Here is a 22,556-nt window from a genome sequence, read left to right as displayed (position 1 = left end):
CTCGTTCTCAAATTTTGAAGTGGCTTAAATATTTTTGGTCTCATTTTTCCGCTCCTCGTCAGATAGCGGACCCCCGATTTATCAACTATCGTCAAAATATACTACTTACATGGTATAATGAACTTTTTTATAAACAGAGTGTGTGTATACTATAATATCTATAAAGTAAATAACCCAGTTCTCTTCTTACCAAAGGGATATACTACCAATGCAGCAGCAAATAATCCAACACTAATCCCAATTGAAACTTCAACCATAGTAGCACCAAAATCTAATGAGCCTAAATCATTAGTAGTAGCAGTTGAACTAGTAGAATTTCCCTTGGTGATTTGATCTGCAGTAGCAACCCCAGCAATTAATGATCCTTTACTGGCTATACCGGAAGGAACTTGAACGAAAATGGCTGGTAACATGGCACTAACCGCCATACCTTTCCAAATTCTACTATATAAATTTCCAAGAATTCCAACTATAAAAGCACCAATACATGAAGTAAATTCAGTTACATTAGCAAAATGTTTACCGGCAAAATAACTGGCTACATAACCTCCACCACTGATTACAAGCATGACTGGTAATTGTTGCCATCTTGCTTGATTAATTAACGCTAAACTTAAGGAAAATCCAGGTACAAATAGAATTCTCCATTTATCATTTACAGGATGACCCTCAGCACATGTATTGGCACTGGTAGCATTACTATCAACCCATCCATATAAAGCTGCTCCTAATGTAATACCAAACCCTAAAAATAATGAATAAATAATCGCATAAAACATTCTAACTGATCCAGCTACAATATTTCTTGATTGTAATTCTAATGATCCACATAAAATAATATAACCCGGTAAAATTAATGCTAAACTTCCTTGAACAATAGCCGCAAAACAAAATAAATTCCCCCCTCTAATTGATCCTATACCTCTGGCAATAAATGAAACCACAATAGAGGCAGTAACTTCAAATACTGATGAATATAAATTCGACATGGATGATAAATAAAATTGTAAGAATCCAACACAACATCCAAGTCCAAATAATATAGGAACATCAATCCAACCACCTCCAAATGCAAATGGTGCCACTGTTGCTGCTCCTAATCCAAAGATTAAAACACAAATATATGGAGGATAAAGATTTTTTGATTTTAATAACGCATCTAATTTTGCAGCTGCAACATCAACTCCCATTATATCATGAATAACTCCTTTATAAATCTTATGAGCATCAGATAATTTAGATAAATTTAATCCTTGAACACATCTAACTAAATGAACTTCACTTGTTCTAGTAGCAGCATCCCCAAATGAAACTATCATACATCCAGGGAAATACATGAATTGACCATCGATTTCAAGTACTCTACTGGTCATCAACATATATTCTTCTAATCTATGGGTTGGAGCTCCAAATAACATTAATGCTCGACACATTTGCATGATGAATCTTTGTCGTTGTAAAATATCGGCAATATGAACCGTGATCTTTAATTTTTGTTCTCTTTTCTTGTTTTTAATCTTCTTTGATCTTTGAGGCTTTTTAGGTGGTTGTCTTGGTTTAGCATTTTGGAAAGATGGTAATTTTTCATCATACAGTTGTTGATCATCTTCAGTTGAACTTGAATGTTTATGTTTACCTAATAAATTATCCGTAACTTTTCTTTGACCTGACATAAATCCATGTTTTAACTTTGAAAAGTCTAAAGTTGATTGAGTTCTGGTTTCTGATAATCCTTCACCATAAATACTATCATCAGCGATAGTTCCACCATCAGTGAATGTAGTTGCGAAACTTGATGTGGATCTAGATTGGTCTTCATGATTATATAACTTTAATAATGAACTTAAAACACCCGCATGGACTTTATTTGGTGGTGCAATATAACCATCATTGGAATCAAGTAAGAAATCAGGTTCATTGGGATCATAATAGGAAGTTTCTAAATTGTTATTTAGATTGCTGGTAAAAAATGAATCTTGATGAGGACGATGTTCCGATTCATTCACCTTATCTTCATGATTTATTTGATCATTGCTACTTGAAGAACTTTCTCTTATTACATGTCTATCTCTATATTCTGGTACATGAGCTGAGATTAAATTTTGAGCTTCTTCATTTAAGGAATCAAAATCCATTCTTTTTAATTCAATAGGATCTTCAAATCCAATTCTTTGTTCAGCATCAGGTTCTTTATTATATTCATCACTTATCTTTGAAGCACCAGGAGTTAATCCACCTCCGCTTAAACCATTATTGGAAGCATTTAAAACTCGTCCAAGAAATGTATCAGATGGAGACATTTCTGGATCAGTTGATCTATCTATTAATGACATTTTTCGTAATATTCCTTTGATTCCACCACCTCCAGTAGCTTTTTTATCTTCATTCACTTCAACTGAAGTGATACTATGTTTACTATCTTTCCTATTTATTTGATCAGTAATATCTACGGCATCTCCATGTCTATTATCTTTATCCTCTTCATCATCAGATGAATCACTTAAATTCTGAGGTAATCCACTTTCATTATCATATTCATATTCTATTCTATCATCATTAGGACCTTCATCGTCTGAATCTGGATTTGGTATACCTTGAAAGTTTCTAAACTTGAAACTTGGTAAGTTATCATTGGGATCTATATTATCATCATCATATTGATCATTTTCATCCATTTCTTCATCTCTGGAATCATTTGAAGTTCTATTACTTATCATTGATTCTCGAGGATTTCGAGGACTATACAGATCAGGAAACCTTACTGATTTACCTGTGCCGGTTAAGATCGATTTACCTGTATCAGATAACATCTTACCTGCTTTTGATATATTTTGTCGTGATGATTGTCTTTGATGTTGCTTTCTATAATTATGTAAGTTTAAGTTGGGAAGACGAATGTTGGATTGAGTCGGTTGGTTATCTTCATCTTCAGATGAAGACACCAAAGAATCATCGTGGTTCGGATTATTGGACATTGGTTAATGAATAAGATGATATGATGGGAATTGCGATTAGTTGACACTGAATCACGTTAGGTCACAATACTTTAATATCCAATTTTGATAAAAGAAAAGGGTAAAGTATCTAGAAGTATGTTTTCTCAACTCTAACAGGACTATAACTATCGTACTATTTCAACTATGAGATGTCTAACAATATAAAACTCACAGCCTTATAAATCGATATGAAACATTTGCTTTACACAAAGGACTAAAGAACTCCTTTAAGGTTTCTTTTTGATCTTTTTGATGTTTGCGCTGGATGCAGGATGACGTTTATTTTATTTTTAATATTTACATTTATTACTTAATAATTTGATTAGACAATTCGACTCCTTTCGTGATATGATAATTGCTAACAATAGGTTAATACTATCTCATTTGGTACAGTAGTTTACAATAGGCTTAGTTGCAAATGGATGATTGCTTTAAAGCAGGCGGCTTAAATTTAGAGGTACACGCGAAAAGTTTTTTAGTTTTAATCGCTTATGAGATCAACTCCTTATGAGTTAATCATATAGCAATGAACAGTTGTTTGAAGGTTACATTGGGTAGATTGTAGTATAAGTAGTACTCATAGTTAAAATCTGTTTAAAGTAGTTGGTTGATAGTTTAGCATTTCTAAATTTAGCAACCTCCTTGCGATTCTAGAAGTATTTCCATTTGTGTAACCCACAAAAGATTGCAACCACAAAAGGTTTAAAATGTACCAAATCAGAATTTACCGATTTGTTTCATTAATTTTACTAGTTACAGATTATTGTTCATTGTCTTACTATGAAAACTCTAGATAGATATATATTACACACTTTCTTCCCATTGTACTCCGCACCATTCTTCTATATAAGCAACATGATGTTCATCAAAATTTTCTTCTGGAATAAAATCTTCAACATCAGTTCCAACTATGATAGTACCCCATGACATACCATTTAAAATATCAGCTATATTAGCATTGGTTTCATCAATTTGTTCCAAATCCATGATTGCCTTTGGCATTAATTGTAATTCAAATTGTCTTTCTGAACCAGGATTAAAACCTGGCTTTGGAATATTAAAAGTACCAATAAATCTTTTGGCAATATCATCCTTTCCAGAATATAATAATGGACGTCCTCCTAAGTTATATCTTAAAACTTGACCAGGATTATGTTTGACTTTATCAGTGAAGGCTGCAAAATATCTATCATCTAATACACTTGATGCTTCTATACTAGCACCAGATGATGATTCTCTTCTTTTACTGGCACCACGACCACCATTAGATGGACCTTCTTCTGAATCAGATTCTTCACCCTTTTCACTCTTTTCAATCAAATGTTTATATTTCTCTAATTCAGGATCTAAACCTTCCTTCTTGAACTTTTCAAGATCAACATAAACAAAACTACCATTGTATGCTGGTAAATCATCATTAGAAATTGTGCTGATTTTCTTTTTTTGTGGTTTTGGAGCATTCTTAGATGCAATCTTAGCATAGGATTCCTTAATTGGTTCTTCTTTCTTTGGTTCCTCTTTCTTTGGTTCTTCTTTCTTGGCAAATGGATTGGATGCGGCAGCAAATGGATTACTGGTGGATGATTCACCAAATGGATTCGATGAGTTGGTATTAGTCTTAGTGAATAAATCTTTAGTAACTTCAATATTGAATTTTCTTTGATCTTCAAGTTTTAATTTTTCATCTAATGCTTTTTGAATAGCAGAATCTTGTTCACTTTTGATTTCAGCTACTCTTTCTGGATCTCTTGAAATACCTCTTATGGCCTTCACAGATCCTTTGGTTCTGGAACATTGACTACTATTCTTACAACCAAATATATAAATGACTCTATCATATAATTTTCCATCCATTGGAGCAAACGCTTGTAACAACAATGCCATCTTCTTATGACAATTATCACATGTTATAGCTGATTCTTCTGGCTGAGACTTTGGATGAAGCCATATAGGCTTGCTTCCAATAAATGTATCTTCAATGGTAGGTAATTCATTATCTTCAGGATCTTCTTCGTCATCTATTATAGGAGCATCAACAAAACCTAAATAGACTTCTGAAGTATCGTTGTTCCCTATTAAATCGTCATCTTCTTCATCAGAAGAATATTCATCGTGTGAAGACATTCTATGGTTAAAGTGTATCTCTTAAACGGTTTGACAGATGAGCTGCTTTCAAAATTTATTTCAAGTTTAAATTTTTTTTTTGTATGCGAGATTTTTATTTTTATTTAATATGTACAAGTCTATAATAAATACATTAGTTTATTTACAAGAATCTTTTATGTTCAACTTCTTCATATGCTTGGATAATATCACCTGCTTCGAATTTATCCCATTTATCGAATGAAATACCACATTCATTACCTTTTCTGGCTTCTGAAATATCATCTTTAACATGTTTTAAAGACGATAATAATCCATCAAAGATCACTTCCTTCTTTCTTAATACTTTAACTTTAGCAGTTCTCTTTAAATTACCATTGGAAACTTTACAACCAGCAATCTTAGTTTTTGATTTTCTAAGCGTAACCACAAACACTTCTTTAACTTCAACTTCAGCTAATGTTTTCACTTCAATTCTTGGTTTTAAATGAGATTGTAATTCTTCAGTAACATCTTCAATTAATCTATAAATGATATTATGTTCTTTGATTTTAATTCCTTCTCTATCAGCTCTGGCAGCGATCAATTTAGGAACTTTAACGTTGAAACAGAAGATAGTAGCATCTAATGTGGCTGCTATATCAAGATCTGATTCAGTTGGTGCGCCAGCTCCATGAGAAATAACAGTTGATTTTACTTCTTCATTACCTAATCCATCGATACTTTCTTTAATAGCTTCTGCCGAACCAAATACATCTGATTTAATCATATATTTAACATTAACAGCTTGAACTTGGGTTTTATCTTCACCAAGAAAAACACTAGCATCAAGACCTGCTAATTTCAAATCATTGATCTTATCCAATCTTTTACTTTCTTCGATTTCATCTTGTCTCTTTTGATTAATTGATTCAATATCTCTACTAGCTTGGATTTCCTTTTGTCTCGTGATTCTATTTTCAGTAACTCTTTTACAAGTTTGTTCATTACTAGCTTGGATTAATTGATCACCGCTTTCAGGTAAATCTTTCCAACCCCAAATTTGAACTGGAGTTGAAGGACCAGCAATTTTAATTGGTTTTCCATGTTCATCTTTCATACCTCTCACTTTACAATAAGTATGGCCAGCTACTAAGAAATCACCTGCTTTGACAGAACCACGACGAACTAATACCGTGGCAACATTACCCATGCCTTTTATCATTTCAGATTCAATAACCCAACCATCAGCACGAATACCAGTTGGTTCAGCCTTAAAATCACTCATTTCACTTAAAGTTATAACTGCTTCTTCTAATTTATCCATATTTAAACCAGTCTTACCTGAAATTTTTACAGTTTGAGTTTCACCACCATAATCTTCAATATCAATATCTTGAGCTGAAAGATCACTTAAAACTTTTTCAATTTTAACTCCATGTTTATCACATTTATTGATTGCAACAATGATTGGTACCCCTGATTTTTTAGCATGTTTTATAGCTTCAATAGTTTGAGGCATAACTGAATCATCAGCAGCAACTACTAAGATAACAATATCGGTAATGATGGCTCCTCTCTCTCTCATTTTTAAAAATGCAGCATGACCTGGAGTATCCAAAAAGGTAATTTTCTTTTTCGAAATAGGTGTTATGACTGAAAAGGCACCAATATGTTGAGTTATACCACCGAATTCTTGATCTACAATTGATGATTTTCTTAAATAATCTAAAATGGTGGTTTTACCATGATCAACATGACCCATGATAGTCACTACTGGTGGTCTTTCCTTTAATAATTTTTCATTTTCAACATCAGGAAATAAATCATCTTTATAATCTTCATTAATAGTGACTTCAAATCCAAATTCATCAGCAATTAACGATGCATTATCCTTCTCTAAAATATAATTATGCCTTATATCTTCAAATCCTAACCCTTCCAATTTTTTAAATACATCATTAAGAGGAACATGCATGACAGAAGCTAAATTAGAAACAGTTATAAATGGAGGTAATTGAATCTTGACTGGTTCAACAGGGGCTTTCTTGGCCTTGGTTTTGAAAGCTGGTTGTTGTGATTTGGTTTTGGTAGGAGCATTGAATTGTTGAGTTTCCTTTTCTTTTTGTCTTAATGTTTTTCTTAATTCTTCATATCTCTTTGCTTGAACTTGTTCTGTAGTCTGGGGTGAAGGAGTAGTATTACTGAATCTGTTGGTTCTTTGGTTATTATTTACACGATTGGTATTATTATTGTTATGATTGTTGTTGGAGTTGTTATTATTATTATTGTTATTATTAGGTTGTCTTGGTCTATTATTTCTAGGATTATTATTGTTAGTGTTATCAGATGAATACTTCAAGGCAAATCTATTCCCCTTAGCACCATTCTTCGGCACCAGTGGACCATTATTATTCATCCTGTTCGGTACTTTAGGACCACCAGTAGATAGAGCACAATTATTCCTCGACACATTAGCTTGTGGTGATGATGATGATGATGGTGAAGGTGGTTGCACACTCTTCCCGAATCTAGATAACCCACCACCAACTCTTGGTAAATTCTTCAAAAAATCAGAATAACACCGAGATTGTATTATTCTTGTCGATGTAGAATAAGCATATTGCTGCCCATTCCTTATTAACATCGTTATTGTTGGCGATTAATCTTAATGGTTATAGGTAGATATGGATTATAAAAGTGAAGAGATAAATATTTTTTCAAAAACTAAAAATTGCGTGAAAGAAAAAAAATGATTTACAATAACAAAAATGACTGCAAAGTGAATATATTATAAATGCAAAAAAAGGACTTTTACTTTTATCAAAAGCTATAAAACCACTAACGATAAAATGGTATTGGTATCATCAGATACCATATATGCAGAGAGAGGAAGGGGAGGGAGTAGAATAAATGAATAGGGATATACCTCAAGCATAATTGAAATCACCATTAGAAGCAATATACCCTAAAGTTCTACTTTCATGTAAGGTTTCAATTAAACGATCGATATCTTCAAAATTTGAATCAGTACAGGCGAAATTCCGATGTCTGTTTGATTGGATATGACGAGTGAAACTATCATATTTAGCACGACAATTCTCACAATAACCAGCGGCCTCTTTACTATCTTTACTATCTTGAGGTTGCTGTTGTTGTTGTTGTTGTTGTTGTTGTTGTTGTTGTAATTGTTGGATGGTATTTTCTCTTTGTTGTTGTTTTTTCATTATAATTCTTCTTTTCAAATTATTTATATTACGGGATGGAACTTGAGATGTCATTGGACCTAAACCATTGCCTTGAGCTGAACCTGAATTTAAAGTAGAATCCATTGAAAAACTCATAGCATTTGAAGCACCATTAAATCCTGAAGCTGCTACATCGAATAATTTTGAATTTGAATTAGCCTGTATACAAGATGAATTTCTAGTTAATTGACCTGGTTGTTTAAATGCAGTAGTAGTTATTAATTGAGTGGTTGTATCTTCATCTTCAAATAAAATTTGTTGATCTAAAAATTGTTGAGGACTTACATTATTATTATCTTCATGAGATGGTTTATCTGTACTTGTACTTGTTCCTGTAAATCCTGAAGATTTCATATTATTACTATTATTACTATTGGAACTTCCATATTTGATATTATTTATAATATTATAGGTAGCCTTTTTAAGTAAATCACGATAATCTTTAGTAGCATCGAATTTTTTTAATCTTCTTAATTTTTTTCGATCTGAATTAGCATCATTTGGATCATTTATAAAAGGACATTTCCCATCCATAGTAAGATTAAATATGGGATAACTTATATCATCATGCCATTCTTTTATGGCTATTGGTCTAACTTTTTGAGATAAATCATAGACATAAAGATAATTTTTATCGAAATAATGTAAATCATCACGTTTTGTATTAGGATCTCTATCAGTTGAACCATAAATTTTTTCTTCTTTTAATAAAGTATATAAATTATTATCTTTACCAAGTTTTGATTTATTTTCAATTTCATCAATTCCAGTTTGAATATTTATCCCTAAATTTTTTAAGAATCGAAATACTTTATCATAATCCCATACTTTGATTTTTAAATTGGCTACATTGGAGAATATATCATTGGAAGGATATTCTCGTTTGGAATTATATGGTCTTCTTGAAACAATGATGGTTACATCATTATCATAGAATGAAGTTATTTCACTTCCAACTAATCTTAATAATTTTGATGCTCGTTTATATTCTGTCATTTGTAATCGATTATATTCTTGAACACCTTCGAAATAAACGGTTGATTCTTTCATGATTTTTCTCCATGATTGTTGCCAATGTTGTAATTCTTCGCCAACTAATCTTCCAGTAGTTTTAGCTTGAGTTTGAGTTTGGACTTGAATCTGTGATTGGGTTTGAGATGGTGCTGGTAAAGCAGATTCTTGTAATTGAGGTAATTTCTTTGGTGTTATTGAAGGTTTTTCAATTTCCATGTTATTATGATTATGATTATTATTATGAAGTTGTTTTAATGGTTGCTGTTGGTTATTATGATGATGATGAATTTGTTGAGGTTGAACAGTGATATTTTCGTTTATATTATTCTCTTGATCTTGTTGTTCTTGAATTTCATTTTCTTCTTCTTCTACTTCTTCATCCTCTACCTCTTGTTCATCTTCTTCTACTTCCTCTTCATCATCTTGAACAATCAATTGATTTAATGATAATTGTTTAGAAGGACTTAAATCTTCAACTTCAGGAATAGTCACTTTATCATCCATTGATGGTTGTTCTTCTTCATCATTATCATTAGCCACACTTATTGATCGTTTCAAAGGAGATCGTTGTTGAGATAATGTAACAGCTGGAGTTATGATTGGATTAGGACGAGTTGGAGAAGGACTTCTATTATAATGATGTAAAGAAATTTTAGATAATACATTATGATGATGATTATGATGATTATGATGAGTTTGAGATGGGAAAGACGCGGTGTTTAACTTTGCCTTTTTCAATATAGGAGATGGAACATTTGAATTTGATTCCTTTAAAGGGTATCTTGGTTGTTTTAAAGAATTAAATCTCTTTTTAAGATTATTAGCAGGACGAGCAGGAGCAGTATCAATTAATCCATCCTTACCAGGATTGACTGTAGAATGAGATATGGTATTATTATTGGTTGAATCCATCTGTCTATATATGTAACATACGAAGAGCCCACTTCCTATTGATGAATTCAATCAATTGATGATATTAGTATAGTTTCAATCAATATGAATTCTGACTGTTGTAAAAAAACCATAACAACAAAAATCTCACACTGTCACTGAAAGAGAGAGAGAGAGCCCTAACAAACAAAAAAAACACGACACGAAAAATAAAAATAAAAAAAAATAAAAAAAAAAATGACAACAATAAAAAAAGAGGTACAAACAAGGTAGTTAAGAAGAAGTAAGATGGTATAGAGGTAGAGATGAGTAGAGATAGTATAGTTATGATGATGGTTTAACGTGTAATTGAGTAGTTGGTATACTATGGACTGGTCAATTTTAATGGGAATGACAATTTAGTTCTATTAGATCAAGTCTAATTATATCATATGAGCTCAGCTTAGATTAAATAATTTGGCTTAGGTTTAAATCTCTAGCCACTAACATTTACTAATCAGTTAGTTAGTTAGTTGTGCTTTTGCAGCTATTGAATAAGTTACTGAGTTACTTCTAAGTTGAATGTTATATATAAGTACTAAGTAAATCATATCACTGTTCTAATATATCTACTCATAACTCAGTTAACTATAATATCGTTAAACTATTATTATCATCGTCATCTTTAATGTTAACTCTTATTCATTATAACCAATGACATCCCCTAAGTAAATACTACTACTACTGTTACTACCTTTGTTATTGTTATGATTAAAGTTATCATCGTCTATTAAACTGGGTGTGTATTGCTCCCCTCCTCCATTACTTTTTTTTGGAGACTCACCACTCACCACACTTTCTCTCTCTTTTTTTTTAAAGTAAGGGATCAAGAGACCATTTTTTTTATTTATATCATGTCATGATTCTTTTATACAAATTACATCATATTTCAATAGTTCCATTCCATTTTGCTAGACTTATTGTACTTAGGATATGCCTAGTACTGCCATTTAATCATACCTAACATCAATCAATCAATCAATCAATCAATCAATCAAACTAATCATAGCAATACAATAATATATATATTCCTTCATTCCCGTTTTACTTTTATTATGGCTATTATAAATGATATCGATGTTGATCCAACAGCATTGATAGTTTCATTCATTTTCTTTTGTAGTGGGATAGCGCTTCTTTTATTCCTTTGCATCTATCGTTTCTACTTTACTAATTTAGATCGAAGTGATTATACCTTCATTGGATCTGATTTCTTAGGCTCATCATCATCAAATGATGTTCCATCGGAATTTTTAAATGATGAAGAAAGATTAAGACATTTGGAAGATACTTTTGATTTCACTAATTTATCTCCTGAAGAACAACAAGGTTATTTAAAAGGTGAAGAATTTACTAAAATTAATCCTCCTAATTTCCAAAATATTAGAGGTAAATCATTTACTTTTGAAGATGAAAAATTAATTAAAGATGTGGGTACAAATGCATTTTATTTCGAACCTGATTCAATCAGTTTAAATCCTCGTTATATCGTGGCTGATAAAACTGAATTAAACTTTCATAATAATGATACCCCATATTCAACTTCAACAGCGATATTAAATTATGCTTTACCAAGTAGAAATCGTTTATATTCTGATACCATTTATTTTGAAACTAAAATCTTTGAATTTAATCCTCAATATAGTTCAAATTCTCATTTCTCCATTGGTTTAGTTACAAAACCTTATCCTTCATCATTTAGATTACCAGGTTATAATAAATTTTCCATTGGTTATGAATCAACTGGGAATTTAAAAATTAATAAACCATTTCCAACCCCTTTACAACAACATCTTGATGAAAGATCAGAATTTAATGCTTTGGTATTACCACCTTTACAACAATCAGATGTAGTTGGTTTTGGATATGTTATCCCTACCGGTACGATTTTCATTACTAGAAATGGTAAAAAAGTATTAGATGTCATGAGAGGATGTTTTGTTGATTTATATCCTGCTGTTGGATGTTTTCTGACCAATGCTAAATTCCAAGTTAATATTGGGCAATCAGGATTTGTCTGGATTGAAGCTAATGTAAGAAAATATGGATTTGTTTCAACCAATGATTATAAAAAATTAGGTGGTGATCGAGGTTTAGCAGCTTTACCTCAATATAATAAAGTTATTGAAAATAAAGATGGTGGTGATGAAATCTTGGATAAAGGAGAAGATTTACCTCCTCGTTATCCTGAAGATGAATTGGATTTCTTTGGGAGATCCGTTAATGATATAGTTCGAATTGGATCATCTTCAAAAGCAATTGGTGAAAAAATCACTAGTGGTGAAAAAAATTATATTGATGATGAAGATGATGATCAAGATAATGAATATTATAGTAGTGAAGATAAACAACCTGGAAGTTCATCCACTATAACTAATGAACCAGAAGAAATTATGGATTTAAGAGAAAGAATATATGAACAACAAGTTACTAGTAATAGTATACCGACTGAATCCACCCCTTTAATATCAAAAGTTGTTGATGTCCCTCATTCACCAGTTTATAATTCAATGGTTACTGATGAAGGAGTTATAGAAGGTTCATCATCAAGAGAAGCATCTGAAGTTAAACCTGATGAAGAAGAAGTACAAGAGGAAGAAGATGTTGAAGAACATGAACAAGATTATGATCCTGAACATATTGACCTTGGATCTTCGAGTGCATCTAATTCAAGATCTGCTACCCCAGCTTCAACCGGTCTGTCATCAAAGGGAGGAGTAAGATCAAATAAACTTAAGAAAAAGAAGAAGAAGACCACGGCGGCAAGTAGTAAGAAAAAGAAAGGTAAGAAATAAGGTCGTTTGCGCTTTTATGTCCCTGACCCCCCTATCTCTCGTTTTAATTAGTTAGTTGATTTATGTATATTCCATCTCACTAATGAAATATCAACTTGTACATATATTGTTAAGTAATAATATACAATTTAATTTAATTTAATTTAAATTTAATAAAATAAAATAAAATAAGTTATTTATTCGATTTAAAAATCATATTATTAAAAATAAATTGCAAAAAAATGCAAAAAAAATTAAATTAAAAAAAATTATTATGACAAACTTTGAGCTTCAAAATCATCAACAATTTATTAACTATCACTATGAAAGAACCACTTTAATACATAAACAAACCCAAGTTAATTCCATAAAAGTTACTATAATATCAATTAATTATCATTTAATATGATTAAATTTAATTTTAAATGTTTTGCACGTGCTAAATATCATGTGATATAAATATGTTCGCATCAACGTAGCCATTTTTCAACTTTAAGAATCAGCGCCGTGGCGCAGTGGAAGCGCGCAGGGCTCATAACTCTGATGTCCCTCGATCGAAACGAGGCGGCGCTAAATTCTGATTTTCTTTTTTGAAAATTTCTTGTTTTTTTTTTGATTTCATGATATAGGACTATGGTCTATGTAACTATTTTTTCAGATGTATTGTAATGGTTTGATGGTTTTTGGATCATTGATGGATTGAATTGACAGTGGATCTATTAATTTGTATTTCATAATGTTTCATAATGTCAATTGGATGATTTTAAATTGAATGTGAAAAGATGAGATATTTGATGATGATTGAAAGAAATCTGATGAGATTGAGATGATTTTTTGGCATACTTACTTATATTTAAAACCAACAAATTGAACATCAGATCTACACTTTGATCAATATGGCATTGTGTTGAGAGAAGATATTTTGTACAGGTAAAATCTTAAATAAAGTTTTGATTGGTAAGATAGTAGAGAATAATTGTTGCAAAAAAAAAAAAGATAGAGACGAAAGTAAACCAACCCAACGGATCAACAACTACTATTTAACCAATGACTCAATGGGTGAGATATTAGGGGGTTGATGATGATAAATAGGGAGACTTATGTACCACATAACCTAGAAATACCAACCTGCCGAGGCATTAATTATAGTTAGACGAAAGGAGTAGATACTGCCTCCCATTACTGCTAATTTCTGATAAATAAAAAGTACACAACAAAAATAAATTGCGCTTTTTTTTTTTTTTTCATTTTAAGGTCATTCAATTCAACTTAAATTTACTGCAATTGTAAACCACAAAAAAACATAAACAACAAAATAACTCAATTACTTCCAACAAAATTTATAGTGTTACTTATCCAACAATAGGCGATGTTGATATATTATGATAAAGTAAGATTGATAGAATGATAGAATGAAGTAGAGAATTGATTTGTTTAAAGGAGTCCAAGAAAGGAAGTGTAGCAATCAATCAACAATATGAAGGTGGGAACTACATATACGGTGGCATATTATAAAGTAAGCAAGTAAGTAATGGCGACGACGACGACGACGACGTATTTTTAAGTTGGGCTGCTCATCATTTACGTCGGCATTTAGTTCAGGTTCAATTTCATTGTTTAACCATAACAACAGTAAGAAGGCCTATACCAATTCTATTTAAATGATAATGAATTCTCCTAAATTGATATATACGTTAATTAGGTCGTAAATTGTGTAGTATAGTATAATATACACCGAAACAACCAGTTATATTATATCTAAATAGAATACAATTATAATTAATTAGTTAATTACCCCATATTTAACAGACAAAATAAATAAAGAGCACACTTCCGCCATTGTTAAGAAAAAAGAGTGAGTTGCTATATAAATTTCAGACGGACAGACAGACAGACAAAAAAAGATTCAGACAAAAACAAACAAAAAAAAAAGTCAACTGATTTGTATACTGACTGACTTGACTGACTGACTTGACTGACTGACTAAGGGTTAATTTATTTTATTATTAAAAATATCATCATCTAAACATCATCACCATCATCCTTATTTATTAAGCCAATTTATGATTAAAAGGTGGGTTTGAAATATTATTTAATTGTTGTTAGTTACTTTATTTCATCTATCACTATTAATTAAGTCTTATCTATTAGACAAATACATTTATTGTCAGACAGTCAGACAGACAAAAAAAAAAGACAATTTTATCTCCACATCAAAGTTCCGAAAAGAAGAAAAAAGACAAAGACAAAAAAAAAAGCCAGAACTTCAAAACAGAAAAAAAAAACATCTGAGAAAACCAAAAAACTTATTTACAACATCTTACTTTTCTTATCATTTATCGATCAATCAAATCGCCATCTTTCAATTGATAATCAATTGCCATACATCCCATCAATCAATCAATCAATTGATCCATCAATCGTATCTCACATCAAGTATTTCTAACTTACCCCGTTGAAATTAACCATCTTATTTTACAGACTTACCCTCCATATTTTCAAGTGGAGAAGCCTCTAATATCTTATCATAAAATAATGTCAAATCCTCCTTTTCAAAGGCAACCTCCTGGTTCACCCTTAAATCAACATAGTACATTGGCTTCAAACAGTCAAAACTCAAATAATGCATCTGGTTCTTCATCAAACGCTCATTCCAATCTTTCTCCTCATCATGGTCATCATCATTTTCAAACTTCATCAAGAAAACCTTCGATAGTGGAATTATTAAGTTCTCCTCCTCCTTTACCAGTTAATCCTGCTGATCAAGATGATATCAATCAACTTTCATTATCAAGAAACCCTTCTATTAGTAGTCGTACTTCTTCTTATCAAAATAATAATAATACTACTGGTGGCGGTAATTTAAGTCATCATAATTCTATAACTGGTTTTGATTGGAGTGATATACCTTTAAGTGAATTAACTGAATCAAATAAATTAATTTCAATTAATTCATCATATTCAGTTCAAAAAGCTTTTGAAACTTTAGTTGATCATTGTTTAACTTCAGTTCCTGTTTCATTAAATCATAATAATCCGGATGATTTATCAAATTGTTTAACATTTGATTATAGTGATTTAAATACTTATTTATTATTAATTATGAATAAAATTTCTTTAAATGAATTATCCATTAATGAAATTATTGATAAAAATAATAATAATAATAATAATAATGAATCAACGGCTAAAAGACAAGAAATTTTATTACAAACTATTAATAAAGCAAAAAGAGGTGAAGAAGTTCCAGTTGAATTTATTATTAAATTACATCCTAAAAATCCATTTGTTCAATTTACTGAATCTGATACTTTATTTAAAGTTATGGAAGCTTTAGGTAATGGAGTTCATAGAGTTGCTATAACTGATCCTCAAACTTCAAAAATTACTGGTATTTTATCTCAAAGAAGATTAATTAAATATATGTGGGAAAATGCTAGAAGATTTCCATCATTAGATTTTTTATTAAATTCAACTTTACAAGATTTAAAAATTGGTTCTAATACTCCAATTACAATTTATGAAGATCAATTATTAATTGAAGCATTACATAAAATGTTTGTTGAAAGAGTAAGTTCATTAGCTGTTATTGATAAATCAAGATCATTAATTGGTAATATATCTATTGTTGATGTTAAGAATGTTTCAAGTTCAAAAAATTCTCATTTATTATTTAAATCAGTATTAAATTTTATAAGTTATAATTTAACTCAAAAAGGAATTGAAGAAGGTCAAGATCAATTTCCAATATTTCATGTTAATAATCAAAGTTCATTAGGTCGAGTGATTGCAAAATTAGTTGCCACTCAAAGTCATAGATTATGGATTGTTGAATCAACTAATAGACATTCAAGTATTATAGCGGCTAATCAACCAACCACTATAGAAGCAGCTTTAAATCCAAGTATAAGTATAACCAATTCATCATCATCACCTTCATCTACATCAGCTGCTACATCAGTTTCATCAAATAGTAGTACTGGGGGTGATATAAGTTATGGATTACCGGGAAAATTGATTGGAGTTGTATCATTGACTGATATATTAGGATTATTTGCTTCATCAAAAGGTACTAAAGTTGATCCTCAATTTTCAAGAAATCAAAGAAGAAGATCATCAACTTCAACTACAAGATCAAGTATTGATAGTGCTATAAGTCTTGATCCAACTAGAGGTCCTCCTGTTGATAGTAGATCTACATTATTAAATACTTCATCAATAGCATCTACATTAGGTAGTGGTGGTAGTGGTACATCAACCAATACCGATAAATGAACTTGATTAAAGTAAAGTAATAAAAAAAACAAATAAATAAACAAACAAATCATAAATTGAAAAATTTCTATCTATCTATTTATATTTATTTTTATATACATATATAAAACAAAAAAACAAGACAAAAAAAAAACAAAATTTTAAAAAGAAAAAACAAACATATAAAACACTCTTTATTCTGTTTTTATACTAAGTTAATACTATCTTTTATTTACTTTTTAGTTTAGGATTAATTTAGTTCTCTTTATACATAAGTAAATTTATCCAAATATTTTACCGCAAAACGAATGAAAAATTTGTTTGTTACTGTAGTTACATTCATTTTTTACAGCAGCCTTTAAAAATTAAGAGTGTTGCACGTGTGTCAAAATTAAAGTGAAGTCCAGTGAGTGGGGAGCAGCGACTGGGAAGTTTACGGGAAAGACAAAAGATATTTTTAGGGGGAGGGTGGGGGACTTTTAGTGAGGGAGAGAGAGAAGTGAGTAAAAATAGTGAGATTGCAAAAATTATAGTGAGATATAATAAGGTTATGTGATGTATAGTTTAACATCACACGAATGATAGTTTAGATAGTTTGTAAGTTATTAGTTTCTGTTTAATACGATTTCATTTGAGAGATTCATGTAGGTCATGTTACCGGTGTGTAGATATAAGTTTTCTTATGACTTCGCAATAGAAGAGGAGTCAAACAGTATTTGGTTAAAAATTGTTTTTGATAGATTGGCTATGACTTATTACAGATCTCACAACTTTATTTTTAGTTGTAGTATGAGATTGTAAATGAGTCATAGATATTATTTCCATTTATGTCAATTTAGTACATATGGACAACGTATGCTCCCTCCCCCCGGAATATCATTATATTCTTAGAGATAGTAATGATAGTGAATTTGTCTTTCATGACATCATTTTAAGTTTAACCCCGAATGATTTATCCAGTTCTTGTTGTATCCACCGACAACCGTTTAAACATTGTAGGAATATATGGAGTTAATTGGTAAAGGATTATCATGAATAGTTAAGATTATGGGGGTAGTATATCATATGATTGATTGATTGATTGATGGGTCATAGATATTTGGTGAGATGACTCTTTTGAACTGGTAACCACTATAATTAGAAAATTGTTACCAAGTAGTTAGTAAAAGTAATGGTTGCACCATCAATCAATCAATCAATCACTGTTTGATATCATTCAATCTGGTTTGTTTCCCTCTAAGCAGTTAGTCATATCTACCGTCATTCCCATTTTTAAGGACTACTCCTAGACGATTATCATTATAAAAAAATTTGCCGCACGATGGGATTCAAATTTAGCTCCAGTAACCACAAACAATACCAAAACAAAACCAAGAACTCAAAATTGAAATTGCATAATGACACTATCATCACTGATAGTGATAATTACTCAAACAAACTGTCCAAGATAACTTTAATTGATCATCAATTGATGGATTTCTTCAATTACAACTTTAAAAATAAAAAATTTCTCTGGTCTGTTGCAAAAATACGTGTAATTTGAAGAACTCCAAAGTAAATTCTAGAATGATCTATGAAAAAAAAAAAAAAGAAAAAAAAGAGAGATGTGTTCTGTTCTGTTAAGGTGTCTGTCTCTCCCCTTTCTGCCTGCTTAATTTATTTATAAAAGGCAATTTTTTTCCCGTTTCAAAAATTTTTTCTTTTAGGGATTTTTCCTTTCTCCTTTCTTCTTTTTAATCCTTTTTCTTGATTCAATTAATCTAATTATAAGATAATCAATCATTCATCATGGGTAAAGAAAAAACTCACGTTAACGTCGTTGTTATTGGTCACGTCGATTCTGGTAAATCTACCACCACCGGTCATTTAATTTTCAAATGTGGTGGTATTGATAAGAGAACCATTGAAAAATTCGAAAAGGAAGCTAATGAATTAGGTAAAGGTTCTTTCAAATACGCTTGGGTTTTAGATAAATTAAAGGCTGAAAGAGAAAGAGGTATTACCATTGATATTGCTTTATGGAAATTCGAAACTCCAAAATATCATGTTACCGTTATTGATGCTCCAGGTCACAGAGATTTTATTAAAAATATGATCACTGGTACTTCTCAAGCTGATTGTGCTATTTTAATTATTGCTGGTGGTGTTGGTGAATTCGAAGCTGGTATTTCCAAGGATGGTCAAACTAGAGAACATGCTTTATTAGCTTATACTTTAGGTGTTAAACAATTAATTGTTGCTGTTAACAAGATGGATTCCGTTAAATGGGATAAATCTAGATTTGAAGAAATTATTAAGGAAACTTCTAATTTCGTTAAAAAGGTTGGTTTCAATCCAAAATCTGTTCCATTCGTTCCAATCTCTGGTTGGAATGGTGATAATATGATTGAACCATCTACTAACTGTCCATGGTATAAAGGATGGGAAAAGGAAACCAAGATTGGTAAATATTCCGGTAAAACTTTATTAGAAGCTATTGATGCTATTGAACCACCATCAAGACCAACTGATAAACCATTAAGATTACCATTACAAGATGTTTACAAGATTGGTGGTATTGGTACGGTGCCAGTTGGTAGAGTTGAAACCGGTGTTATCAAACCAGGTATGGTTGTTACTTTTGCCCCAGCCGGTGTTACTACTGAAGTCAAATCCGTTGAAATGCATCATGAACAATTAACTGAAGGTTTACCAGGTGACAATGTTGGTTTCAATGTTAAGAATGTTTCCGTTAAAGAAATTAGAAGAGGTAACGTTTGTGGTGACTCCAAGAATGATCCACCAAAGGCTGCTGAATCTTTCAATGCTCAAGTTATTGTTATGAACCATCCAGGTCAAATCTCTGCTGGTTACTCTCCAGTTTTAGATTGTCACACTGCCCATATTGCTTGTAAATTCGATACTTTAATTGAAAAGATTGACAGAAGAACTGGTAAGAAGATGGAAGATTCTCCAAAATTCGTTAAATCCGGTGATGCTGCTATTGTTAAGATGGTTCCATCTAAACCAATGTGTGTTGAAGCTTTCACTGAATACCCACCATTAGGTAGATTTGCTGTTAGAGATATGAGACAAACTGTTGCTGTTGGTGTTATCAAGTCTGTTGAAAAATCCGATAAGGCTGGTAAGGTTACCAAAGCTGCTGTTAAAGCTACTAAGAAATAAGCTGATTGATTGATTGATTTATCTTCAAACTTTTGGTTTTAGGTTTATTTTCCTGTTTTCTTAAACTTTTTAAATAGTTGACTCGTATATATAAAATACTTTGTTATAGTAAATTTTAATGTAAGTAGGTTCAATTTATTGAACTGAAATAAAAAAAATTGAACTTGATATGTAGATTATTGATACTTGCAATTTATATTTATAAGTATATATAAAACTTGTATTATGTATGTATGTATATATGTACATGATAACTCCCTTAGAGCTGAACACCTTGAAATCCTTTACCACTTACAACACCTAACCAATCTCCCTTAGCACCTCTCCAACAAACATTATTAACTTCTAAATCTTCTTCATATGCAAATGTTGGAGTATCAATTACAATACCCATATCAGTACTTGAAGCTGTAGTAGAATTAGGTGTGGTAGTATTTCTTGATTGATGGAAATTTGAACAATCCCAAATCAAAGCCTGACAATCATCACCACCAGTTAACAAAAGATTAGAAGTTGGATGCCATTTAATCAGATTTATTGGGGCATGATTTACACCACCTAATGATCCATCCAAGGTTGCAATGGGTAAACCTGGCATTCTCATATCGATGATTATAATTTGATTTGAATTGATTCCAATGGTAGCTAAATGATGTTGATCAATATTTGAAGTGGATAATTTCAATAATGCTTTTGAATTCAAGGTTGCCATACTCATAGATGCACTATTTAATGATGAATTATTTGAAGATGCAGAATGAGGAGGTGATAAACTTGGTTCATAGATAATGGTTGAATGTTCCAATGATCTTAAATCAAATACTCTCATTGATCCATCATTTCCAACAGATGCGAATATATTAGTTGAATTATGAATGAATTTAACATCGAAAACTTCAGAATCATGAGCAATTAATTGAGTTTTGACCGTAGCTGTATTAGTTGATGAAGTAGTTATACCATCTTCTAATTTAATTGATCGATGTAAATCCCATACCGTACAGGTAGTATCAACTGAAGAAGTTATAACTATATTTGGATCAGTTTTATTCCAATCAAATGATGTCACAGGAGGATACGTATTTAAATCATCTTTATGACTTCCATTTCCATTAGTTGATGTAGTAGAGTTATTAGCAGTATTATTAGCTAATAAATGAGTTTGAACTAAGGAATATTCTTGATTTTGATTAATTGAATCCTGATCAACTTCATATAATCGTAGCACTTCTGATGAAGCAGCTAATCTTTGATCATTTGATTTACCTAATAATGGATCCCATTGTAAGTGAGTTATAGGATAATCAACTGAAGTTTCAGCCACTTTATGAAAATAGTATCCTTCTACTATATCATCATCAAATGAATATTGTTGACGGGGAGATCGTTGATTAAAATGTTGTTGTTGTTTAGGTGACATGACGTTTTCTATTAACATATCATCGTCATGATCATTATAACTATTACTATTATTATTATTACCATTACCATTATTAACATTATTCATACGATAATCATTTTCATAAGTTAAACCATGAATCACTTGTAATTTATTAGTGAAGCCTTCTTTATAAGTACTTAATGCAATACATTCCAAATCATTTGATATAGTCCAATCTGAACAATATAATGGGAATTGAGAAAAGTAATATGAATTACGTTCCAGAAGTGGTACGGGAGAATTAGAAATGGTAGGTGAAGCTGATGACATGATATCGTTGGGATGTCGTTGTTGTAACGGAGGGTTACTCACCGAGGAAGAAGTAGACACTGATGAAGAAGTAGATGATGATGATGTGTTAAAGAATTGAGATCGTTGTTGATTATTGAAGCCTGATGGAGATCCTGAACTAATAAGACTGGATGATGACGGTGAATGGGAATATGATGAAGCTGATATTGAATTGTTCCTTTTAGATGGTCTATTAGTATACCACTCCATTTACTTCCTATGAGGTATGACTTTGACTTATACAAGATGAATGAGATTGAATATGAAATATGATTTTGGTGTCTGACTTTTGTGATTTTTGCTTCCAGTTTTTTCTTTTGGGTTACAAATTAAAAATGGGGTAATACAACAATAGACAGTC

The 22,556-nt window shown here is 31.1% G+C and overlaps 8 protein-coding genes and 1 non-coding gene across 9 annotated transcripts; 4 read left to right on the top strand and 5 right to left on the bottom strand. All coding sequences in view use genetic code 12, as the record gives it.

Moving 5' to 3' along the window:
• Positions 1-158: 158 nt before the first annotated feature.
• On the bottom strand, positions 159-2,975 carry DFJ63DRAFT_335810 (pheromone-regulated protein; the record flags this gene model as incomplete). The annotated part of the gene is made up of 1 exon (XM_064908272.1): positions 159-2,975. The coding sequence occupies one exon, from the start codon at positions 2,973-2,975 to the stop codon at positions 159-161; it is 2,817 nt and encodes a 938-aa protein (XP_064761837.1).
• Positions 2,976-3,800: 825 nt separating this feature from the next.
• On the bottom strand, positions 3,801-5,120 carry DFJ63DRAFT_335809 (uncharacterized protein; the record flags this gene model as incomplete). The annotated part of the gene is made up of 1 exon (XM_064908271.1): positions 3,801-5,120. The coding sequence occupies one exon, from the start codon at positions 5,118-5,120 to the stop codon at positions 3,801-3,803; it is 1,320 nt and encodes a 439-aa protein (XP_064761836.1).
• A 41-nt stretch (positions 5,121-5,161) lies between these two features.
• On the bottom strand, positions 5,162-7,375 carry IFM1 (translation initiation factor 2). Its single transcript, XM_064907045.1, has one exon. It carries the CDS (start codon positions 7,054-7,056, stop codon positions 5,263-5,265), a length of 1,794 nt encoding a protein of 597 aa, XP_064761835.1. The 5' UTR covers positions 7,057-7,375; the 3' UTR covers positions 5,162-5,262.
• A 633-nt stretch (positions 7,376-8,008) lies between these two features.
• Positions 8,009-9,556, bottom strand: DBF4 (protein serine/threonine kinase activating protein; the record flags this gene model as incomplete). Its single annotated transcript, XM_064905080.1, has 2 exons — positions 8,009-8,517; positions 8,647-9,556. The coding sequence occupies 2 exons, from the start codon at positions 9,554-9,556 to the stop codon at positions 8,009-8,011; spliced, it is 1,419 nt and encodes a 472-aa protein (XP_064761834.1).
• A 1,769-nt stretch (positions 9,557-11,325) lies between these two features.
• DFJ63DRAFT_313620 (uncharacterized protein) lies at positions 11,326-13,065 on the top strand (the record flags this gene model as incomplete). Its single annotated transcript, XM_064906200.1, has 1 exon — positions 11,326-13,065. One exon carries the CDS (start codon positions 11,326-11,328, stop codon positions 13,063-13,065), a length of 1,740 nt encoding a protein of 579 aa, XP_064761833.1.
• A 480-nt stretch (positions 13,066-13,545) lies between these two features.
• Positions 13,546-13,617, top strand: DFJ63DRAFT_t93. The gene has a single exon. It is a non-coding gene; the product is annotated as a tRNA-Met (tRNA).
• Positions 13,618-15,579: 1,962 nt separating this feature from the next.
• SDS24 (Sds24p) lies at positions 15,580-17,319 on the top strand (the record flags this gene model as incomplete). The annotated part of the gene is made up of 1 exon (XM_064905039.1): positions 15,580-17,319. One exon carries the CDS (start codon positions 15,580-15,582, stop codon positions 17,317-17,319), a length of 1,740 nt encoding a protein of 579 aa, XP_064761832.1.
• A 1,707-nt stretch (positions 17,320-19,026) lies between these two features.
• On the top strand, positions 19,027-20,621 carry TEF2 (translation elongation factor EF-1 alpha). The gene has a single exon (XM_064907044.1). It carries the CDS (start codon positions 19,087-19,089, stop codon positions 20,461-20,463), a length of 1,377 nt encoding a protein of 458 aa, XP_064761831.1. The 5' UTR covers positions 19,027-19,086; the 3' UTR covers positions 20,464-20,621.
• Positions 20,622-20,722: 101 nt separating this feature from the next.
• On the bottom strand, positions 20,723-22,174 carry DFJ63DRAFT_288049 (uncharacterized protein; the record flags this gene model as incomplete). The annotated part of the gene is made up of 3 exons (XM_064905115.1): positions 20,723-20,871; positions 20,923-21,804; positions 21,973-22,174. 3 exons carry the CDS (start codon positions 22,172-22,174, stop codon positions 20,723-20,725), a joined length of 1,233 nt encoding a protein of 410 aa, XP_064761830.1.
• Positions 22,175-22,556: the final 382 nt, after the last annotated feature.

The sequence above is a fragment of the Scheffersomyces coipomensis genome, assembly GCF_036884675.1.
Source record: "Scheffersomyces coipomensis strain NRRL Y-17651 chromosome Unknown DFJ63scaffold_4, whole genome shotgun sequence".
In the NCBI taxonomy this organism is placed as follows: Eukaryota; Fungi; Ascomycota; class Pichiomycetes; order Serinales; family Debaryomycetaceae; genus Scheffersomyces; species Scheffersomyces coipomensis.
This window is presented reverse-complemented; position numbering and strand designations above follow the sequence as displayed.